Consider the following 9,853-nt stretch of genomic DNA (forward strand, 5'->3'; position numbering starts at 1 on the left):
CCTTCCCACTTGCAGACTTAGTCTGTTTCCCTCATCTTTCACTAGCGATACATAAGACGTGCACCGAAGAAGAAGAAGAAGAAGAAGAAGATTGCCGTGTGATCCGTGTTTTCTTGTAAGGTCATGTGAGAACCAGTAAAATGGCATTTTTATTAAGTTAAAATTATTGTGTTAATTTAAACAGAAAAATGCATCATTAATAACAAATGTGAAGTTTTGTGATCTGCATGCTGGAGCCTGTACGATTATGATGATTAATCTCTTACATTAAGGAAGGGATGCAGACTGAAAACGTTTGAGAGCAGGGTGTTCAGGAGAATATTTGAACCCAGGAGAGAGGAAGTAAAAGGATCATGAAGTAACGTGCATAATGAGGAGCTTCAAATTTTACATTTCACCAACTCTTAATAGGAGGGCCGCGCCATAGCTCAAGCGATTAGTCTCTGGCTTCCCATCGCGGCGGCCTGGGTTCGATACCGGGTCTGGTCAAGTGGGATTTGTGGTGGACAAAGTGGCGCTGGAGCAGGTTTTCTCCGAGTACTTCGGTTTCCCCTGCCAATCTTCGTTCCACCAATTGCTCCACAATCACCCTCACCTATCATCTGGGGCTGGTACAATAGGCCAGAAGTGGCCGCAGTACAAGGGACTTAGTCCCACCCCACTAGCAATAAAAAAAAGTCTTAATAGGACGACTAAATGATGTAGTGGAGAATGAAAAGGTCACGTCCCATCGATAGGAGTGATGTGGAGTGTGTACAAAATTGTAGTCGTTAAACTTTAAGGGAAGATGCCTTTTGGGACATCTAAGCTTCTGCTGCAGACGGTTAGAACGGAAAGGAATATTAAATAAGTGAGATATAAAGGTGGACGCGCCATAGCTCAAGCGGTTAGTCGCTGGTTTCCCACCGTGGCGGCCCGGGTTCGATCCCGGGTCTGGTCAAGTGGGATTTGTGGTGGACAAAGTGGCGCTGGGGCGGGTTTTCTCCGAGTACTTCGGTTTTCCCTGCCGATCTTCATTCCACCAAATTCTCCATCATCATAATCACCCGGGGCAGGCTACAATAGGCCAATCAGTGGCCTCCGTGCCGAGTGGACCCAGTTGGACTCCACCCCCCACTAAGCGAATTAAAAAAGAGATATAAAGGTGCTTACATAATTCATGTGGGTCAGAATAATTAGAAATAGTCTCTTACGAACACGACAATAAATCTTGCAGGTAAATAAAAAGCGAGGAACTTTTTGACCAACTGACTTAATTAATTAGTTAATTAGCTACTAATTTTATCTGTCTATAGCTGCGCTACACGTATACTACACAACATGCACGCCAACTGCAGAGAATAAAGATTAATGTTGTACTTTTAGCATCCTGTTGCACTAATACTGTTGTCTTCTTAAAAGTAACACGTATGTTCGTGTTTCATATATTTTATTGCATGTTTCGACCTCACTCGGTCATCTTCATGTGTACATACATTGCTGAAGTTTTTGCACAGCCCATTCACATGCGACGTACTAGGATGACAGTGCAACAATTTTAGCAACAGTATGTACACGTGATGGTGGCCGAGTGAATGCGTTTAAGATTGTGGTTACAAATGTATACAAAAGGCAAAAATAAAAATTCAATTGTTGATATTCAATTGTTTTCCTGAAAGACTCACTGAAAATATTGTAGCTTGTACAGCCGTTGCTGTGCAATGACTTCGAGATAGGCGAATAAACAACGATGTTATGCATCCTGTTTCGAGGCAACGGATCGGTAAACACGTTCCCGCTGCAACGAATACGCACGCAACGATAGAGTTACTGTTGGAAACGGTGTTTTCTACTCGGTCCTTGCAAAGGAGTTACAAGGAAGTCAATTTGGGTAACCCAATTAGTTCAGATCTGAGTTCTGCAAGAGAGGCTGAGAAGAGGCGGTGATATAGTTCAGTTGATAGCGCAGTTTTGGAGTGTTCACCAGCTGGCAACGGCGTGACCACAGTAGCTGAAGAATCTACATTGTTAAGAATCGTTACCAGGAACGATCACTGAAAACAGGCAGAGAAGACTCAGCGTGTAGTGATTTATAGTGTGGAAATCAGCAATAGCACTGTAATTACTTGTAGTTCCGAATGGCGTGTATAAGTGGTCCATAAATCCATTCACCAATTTATATCCCGTCTGTAGTTACTCAAATCATGATATATTTTTTTTATCTGTATCAGAAATTTTTCTGTTGTATAAATTGTAGCAAAGATAAAAATCGTTGCGTATTATATTCACGTTTCCTTATCCATATCTGTCCAAAGTCGAACACGGTACGTTTTAACGACTTCAGGGACTACAATACTGGGTACAGGGAGCGATTCCTTCTTGACTCTTGTCACCTATCTGCGATTCAGTAAGCATGTTAACGATATGGTACTTTTAAATTGAAAAATAAAAAAAAAAATCCTAGAATTCTGTCTCCATAGTAACTTGTCATTTTGGTCCCTTCAGTTTTTTGTTCTGCTGGTAAGAATGCCCTTTGATATTACATTATTTGACATTTAGCTTCTGGGCCGTATTCTGTGATTAATAAACCAGATGATGACAGATGGAGACTGGTACTATATAATTTATTTTACTCTTCATCAACCAGTGTTTTCATTAGTTCACTAGACACTGCAAGTGAACCAATACGAAGGTAAACTCTTTGGGCATATTAAATAGTTCGGTAAAAATTCGACTTATAACACTTCTGTTAGTGATTATGCCTGACTTTGTAAATTAGTATGAACTTAATGGTTTATTTATAATTTGGGAGTTATAACAATAACAGTTATAAAGAGCAATAATCCAGATCCTCAGCATCTGAGGCAATGTGATTTTGTAATTTTTAATTGTTGTTAAGTACAATATCGTAGTGTCACCTTGCTATGTTCAAATAGTGGTATTATTTAGGCTTAAGAGAACTTACCAAGTAGCCAGCACTATAGAAGCAGATAAAATCCTGTTTGGGTGAAATTTCAGTACTGTGAAGCTAGGCACCACTTCGGAATTTCTTACCTGTGTCCGTGACTCGGGGCTCACCGGTTAGCAAGTCACGGCCGAACAAGCCAACCTTGGTGCGAGTGTCAGCGTATCGATCAGCATTTTACGATATTCTGCTACGAACAAAAAATAACCTAATTTTACTTCAGGAATGGAAAGGGGACAGTGAGCCAGGTGCTTGAATTTCAGTCAGTATTCGTGACAAGGAAATGGAATAGCTCGCAGATGGCATCAACGATTTCAGGTCATCGATAAGCAACGGTGGCGTCATTAAAATTCCTTGAGCAGACAGCAGACCGTAGTTTCCTGTGTGATGTATATTTAGTGAAATATTTTCACCTTATTTCATGGTTTGAAGGGCCGTGACGTACCTTAGACAGTCGGACGCCAACTGCTCTCTAGTGAAGCTAGATTTGAATCACAAACCAAATGCGTATATGAACAGCATTGTCATAACGGTAATGAGACAAATTTTATTGACTACTTGGGCTTTCCCATGGCAGTCACCGTTTTGCATTCACCCACAATAGCGTGCGACAGGTGACCCAGTCCAGCGCGATATTAAACGTTGGCTAGAGTTTTCAGCTTATTTATTTTTGTATGGTAAGTAGTTGTAGGCGAATGTCTCCCTAAAAAGGTTCATAGTTCTTCCGCAGGCTAAAGAAATCGCCACTCTTAAGAAAAAGATTCATTAACATTTTTAAAATGTCAAAATCCTGATTCACTTAAATCCAGTCTATCGTTCCACACTCATTTCCTCAGATTTGTTTTAACATTACCATCTCATCTACGCCCAAGTCTTCCAAGTGGTCTGTTGCTTTGAAGCCATAATATTGTATACATTTCTAATCTTCCCATGAGTGCTATATTCCCATCAGCCTGTTCCACCTTGACTTCCCATCCTAACAATATTATGTGCAAAGTACAAACTATGAAGCTTCCCATTATGTATTTTAGAGAATAGAATAGATTGAAATACAGTATAGTTCAATAGAACAAAACATGAGAGTAATTTAATGTCACAATAGAAGTTCGTTAAAACTCTGTGGTCAGTAATTATACAAAGAAGGGCGTATCACATATGTGTTGTACACGAATGAATTCCAGCATAGTATTTGACGATTATTATGAAGACAACGGCAAGTCAAGGCGGGAACAGAACCAGCAGCCGAAACTCTGTACGAATGTATGTTTCAAATAAGCCTATACCTCAGACAATAGGTAATATTCTGTATAATATCGATATACTGAATAAACAGGACCAAACAACTGATAGGTATTTTTGTAATTTCCTAACTTAATTAAAGTAAGTAGGTAAGTATGTAAGTAAAGGTATCCCTGTAACATGCCGTGGAGGCCCATAGGGTTGTGAGACTTAAGGGTCCCACATTATCTAAACAATCGGTTCAAAGATGGCGGTAAGATTGTTAGCCTTACGCGCCGGCCGCGCTTTACTCCCCAGTAAAATTAATTAATTCCTGGTACTCATTTCTGTTAGAGGCTGAGTCAACTCCAGGGTCATTGTGCGGATGAAAGGATTAGGTCAATTGAAAAAAATTCAATGACCCCATCGGGATTTGAACCCACGACCTTACGGCTTGTAGCATAGTCCCTCAACCAACTAAGCTACCGCGTTAAAGAACATGTAAATTCATTCTTGTTTAAAATGGAAATTTTGATCTTAAAAAAAACGAAAACAGCATTTTTTTTTATATTATTGCTTCCAAAATTTAAAATATTTTTTTTTAATAAAACAGTTGAAATAGTCTTCAGGATTTTGATAATCTTGAAGAACTATATCTTCTGAGACATAAATCCGTGTAGCCCGGTGAAAGCCAATATACTCATCCGAGAGGTCGGTTGACTTTTATCGGACTGCATTGTGTTATGTCCTTGAAGATATAAATCTTCACAGCTACCATTGTGTAAACCTCAAAAACTATACAGTGGGAATTTTATTAATTTTAAAGCATTCAACATTTTCAAACTTCAAAATTTTTAAAAAATAAAAAACTTAGATAATTTTGCAAAATAAAAAACTCGAATACTTTCTACCACTTCATAATTTGGACAACTTCGAACATGTACAATAAGTTGATATTCTCGGAAATTAGCGACTACTTGTAACTTTAAAATTTAAAAAAAAATTGCAGAATTTCTAAAATTTCGAAACATCGGGAATTTACAAAAATTTAAAAGGATGCGATTGTTTAACTCCTAAAACTGTTAGAAATTTAAAAAGAACAAAACTTGAAACTGTTTTATAATTGTCGAAAATTTAAAAAAATTTGACAAGTTTAGATAATTTGAAAATCCCCAAAATGTTCAGAATTTAAAAAATTATAAGATTCCGAAATTTTATGTCGTAAATTTTCCAAACCCTCAAGAACATAAAAATTACAGAAAATTAAAAATATGTACCTTTCGAAAATATAGACAATATTATAAATTTAAAACATTTTATAGACCACTGCAATGAGCAGGTGGGTGTGGCGTGCTCCCGTGCACCGTAACCAAACGTAGCATCACTTAAGACAGAGTGACCAAGCTCGGCCCGAATGCGTAGGCGAAAACTCAGTGGTCTTCTGGGCCAACATTAAATAATCTAAACCAATCCGCCAAGTTTTCCCTGATAGCTTAGGTGAATGCGCAGCGGCCTGGTGGGCCAATCTAACCTAACGTAACCTAGCCTAAGCTAACGCAGCCTGACCAAGATCTCCTCGAATGAGCAAGTGGATGTTCAATTGTCTATTACGCCAGCCTTACGCAAAGGAACCAATGCAATCTGATCAAGCACTGTCCGAGTGTTCAAGTGATGGAATGAGAATTGGTTTGGGAAGCCGAAGTATTCGGAGGAAACCTGTCCCAGTGACATTTTGTCCACCACAAATCCCATATGACTTGACCTGGGATCGAACCTCGGGCCTCCGTGGTGGGAAGCCTGCGACTAACTGCCTGAGTTATGACACGGCCCTAGACAAAGCTCTGCCTGAATGAGCAAGTTTGATACGCCAACTTAATCAAGCCTTACTCCATCAGAGCAGTATGTTTCAACGCACAAGTGAATGTTTAGTGATCTGATGCATGAAACTAACCTATCATAACCTAACCTGATCTGGCCCAGGTCTGCTCGATTGCGTAGTCTGAAGCGTCAAATTAACGTAACATCACCTAACCAGTCCTAAACCAACCCGACCGAGCGCAGTCCGAATAGGTCCGAATTCACAGTCCGGTGACTGAGTTCGAGGATGCGTAGTTGTCTGGCAGTCCAACGACCTACACGCCGCACACGACCCGTACCAAAATGACCAAGTTCTGCCCGAACGTGCCCGAATGCATAGGTAGATGCGCAGTTGTCTAATGCGCCTTCTTGCCGTAACATAACCTAATTCAGCAGCTTCAGCACCGTTCAGCACTGTTTGCATAGCGTCCGAATTCGGACCGTATACATAAAATGCTGAGAGGACTTGTGTCATTTGTTCGTGTAAAAGTGTGATACTCACCTACTGTGCCTCTTCTTTTCTTAACCTCTCCCAAAATTCTTATACGTAATAAGTTTAGTTTCTACATCGGATATTACGTGTTGTTTAATTATTTAAGCACATGAATAACTTTACTTGTTTTTACACAAAACAACGGAATAAATTCATTTGCTGTATAATTTGCAAAAGTTGTGCACGTACTCGTTTGTCTGTGTAAAAAGATTATGAGACTGCCAATTGTAAGTGGTATAGTTTGAGGAGTACAGTAATTCTTTACTCTTTAGCTATAATGCTCTTGTATAAAATTTATTGCATTGTCTATGAGCAGTACATTAGATTGAGTTTTGCTAACGACATCGCTGACAACCAGGCACAGTTAACGCCTTATCTGAAACCCACGAAAGTAGCTATATGCTGAACGCAGATAATTGACGTCCGTGAAAGAATTTGTGTATTGTAGGTTACTGTATCAGAATGCCGAAGGAAAACTCATTGGATTATGAAATTCAGGTACTGTACGATATTATATTCTATTAACACATTTAATCAATGTGGTAGCGGTATGAGAAACCAAATTTTATATCAAATTTGTAATAATAAAACTGAAAACACTGTACTCTATATACACTGAAGTGCCAAAAGTCATGGATAGGTACCTAGTATCATGTAGGACCCCCTCTAGCCTGGCGAAGTGCAGCAACTCGACGTGGCATCGATTCCACAAGTGGACAGAAGACCTCTGGAGAGATGTTAAGCTATGCCATCTGGATAGCAGCCCACAGCTCCCTGGTATTTGTAGGTGCAGGATTTTGGGTGCGAATGAACCTCTCCACCACGTCCCATAAATGCTTGATTGGGTTCATGTTGGGCGAACATGATGGCCACACCATTCGTCGGAACTCTCCAGAATGCTCCTTGAATCAATTCTGGACAACTCCGGCCCGATGACACGGTGCATTGTCCTGCTGGAATAACCCATCCTTTTGGGGGTACATGGAAGTCCATGAAGGGCTGCAAATGGTCACCAAGCAGTGTAACGTAGCAGTCACCTGTCAATGACGTGTTTAGGTGGACGAGTGGACCCAACTCATGCCACGTGAACACTCCCCACACCAGTATGAAACCACCACCAGCCTGCATGGTGCATTGTTGACAGCTGGGGTCCACGGCCTCATGGGGTCTGCGCCACACCCTAACCCTACCATCCGCCCGAAACAACTGGTACCGTGACTCATCGGACCACTCCACATGTTGCCAATCCTCCAGGGTCCAATTAGCAACATCACAAGCCCAGGTGAGACGCTGTGCCCGGTGTCGTGGTGTTAACAGAGGCACTCTGGTTGGTCTTCTACTCCCATATCCCATGGAAGCTAAAGAACGCTGCACTGACCTGCTGGATATGCTTCTGGTACCTCCTGTATTGAATGTGGATGTGATTTCAGCCAGTGTCGCTTGTCTGATACCATGGACAATTCTAGCTAAACACCCCTGGTCACGATCATTAAGCACCCGTGGTCAGCCACTGCGCTGTCCATGGTGGGTGGAAATGCCTTCCCCATCTGCCTGGCACCCACTATCATGCCCCGTTCAAACTCCGATAATTCACGTCGGCTTGCCATGAGCAGACTGGCTGGTGTTTAACCTGACTCATGAGAGAACACCTCACAGCTGATACTGCTCTGGGCATTCCCAAGCCGTCAAGGGACGGTGGCACCACTTAAAAATAAATTTACGTATTGCTATCCCATGACTTTTGGCACTTGAGTGTATATGAGTCCAAGAAAATTGCCATCATATTGTAATTATTACAGGATAGTTTCTACAAGCCAATCATAGCCTCTTTCAAATTATATTTTTGAGGTATCTTTCATATCCTGTGGCTTATGTATATATTCTGTGTTCACATTTTATGGATTGCCCATAAAATATCGGGTCAATTTATAATTGGTTTGGAATTGGGTTTTCCTTACAGTTAGCAATCCTAACATGTCATTTTTGTCCTAACTATGTCCCCTGACTTGTCAGTAAGTCAGAGTTTTAGGTATGAATTACAAGCATAAATCCATTTTACTCAAAGTAAATAACTGATCAGTGTAATAAAGTTACACCTATTGTGTTTTTGTTTTCAGCTTCCCTTTGGGCCACCTCCAGTGTTGCCAGATGTTGAGAAGCAATTGAAGGAATACTTACTGTGCCCTGACCATCTCCCAATTCATGATTATAAACAGGCTCAAAAGTATTGGCCCAGAGAACCAAATCCCAAGTCTCTTTATCACTTTGATGTTGCACCTTTGGGTACCACACTAAAGGTTTGTTTACCCGTAACATTAGTTACAGGCTTGTCTACATAGTCTGTCCTGTTCCACCTTCACCCATTTCTGCCCCATAATGTCTTGCAACATGCAGTGCTTGTATACAGCTTTGGAATTAACATTATTGGTTGCACACAAGTTCCCCTGTCGTGTTGGTAATCAGCATAGTCTGCATACTTTCATCAATTTGGGTCTTTACTCCATCACTGTATTTTTGTAATTTATAGTAATTACAACAAAACACAGGGTGCCCACAGATAAGATGGAGATACCAACAAGCTCTTCAGAGGGATGGAACAGATCAAACATGGCCTCATCCATGACAGTGGGGATGATAGTAATTACAGTTTGCCATGAATTTATTCCTAACAAGCGTGGCACATACTGTGGTTATAGCTTACTTCACATAGACGTAAATAGAGAGAACTGAATGTATATGCATGGCTCTTCACCAGAGTGCAAGACAAAATCATGAAATAAAGACAGCTAATAAAATCTTCAAAAATATGGTAAAGTGAAAGTAATGTGAATGACACTGTCATGAAGAAATTAAAAGCATAGACTGAAGTAAGGGGAATGTTTGCTACCGTTTAATTCAGAGTCTTTTATCTTTTTGTCTCCTGTGTAGGAAAACAAAGATTAAACTATATGTAGCTATACTTGTACCCATTGTTTTGTACAGATATGAAGTTTGTTGCTCAGAGGGAAGAACATAAATCACATCTCAATTATCATCCCATTATGTATTAATTATAGCTTCCCATAATGATCGAAGTCCTACTGAGTACTTCTGATTCAGTAATATATACGAAGGGGGACCCAAAAATAACCGGAACCGACCTGTTGCGCGCGCATGCTTTGTAGTTACGAGTTGTGCTGCTAGGTGGTGTTAGCTGGGGGTCTCCCGCGACTGTTAGTGAGCTGGCGTCAGTCTGAGTTAAGTGGTTTGTCTGTGGTGCTCTGTTGTGTGCGTTCCTGTTTCAACCCTTTGGCGATTAGTGAGATGGCCGACCAGAAGGAACAAAGAGTGTGCGTGAAATT

General features: G+C 40.7%; 1 protein-coding gene across 1 annotated transcript in view; it reads left to right on the top strand.

Moving 5' to 3' along the window:
- Positions 1-6,368: 6,368 nt before the first annotated feature.
- Positions 6,369-9,853, top strand: part of LOC111863382 (helicase SKI2W) — a 60,586-nt gene continuing 57,101 nt past the window's right edge. The window contains exons 1-2 of the mRNA XM_033751038.1: positions 6,369-7,010; positions 8,630-8,809. Coding sequence (XP_033606929.1) covers positions 6,975-7,010; positions 8,630-8,809 — 216 coding nt within the window. The 5' untranslated portion in view covers positions 6,369-6,974. The remainder of the gene's footprint in view (positions 7,011-8,629; positions 8,810-9,853) is intronic.

This window comes from Cryptotermes secundus, unplaced genomic scaffold (genome assembly GCF_002891405.2).
Source record: "Cryptotermes secundus unplaced genomic scaffold, Csec_1.0 scaffold568, whole genome shotgun sequence".
In the NCBI taxonomy this organism is placed as follows: Eukaryota; Metazoa; Arthropoda; class Insecta; order Blattodea; family Kalotermitidae; genus Cryptotermes; species Cryptotermes secundus.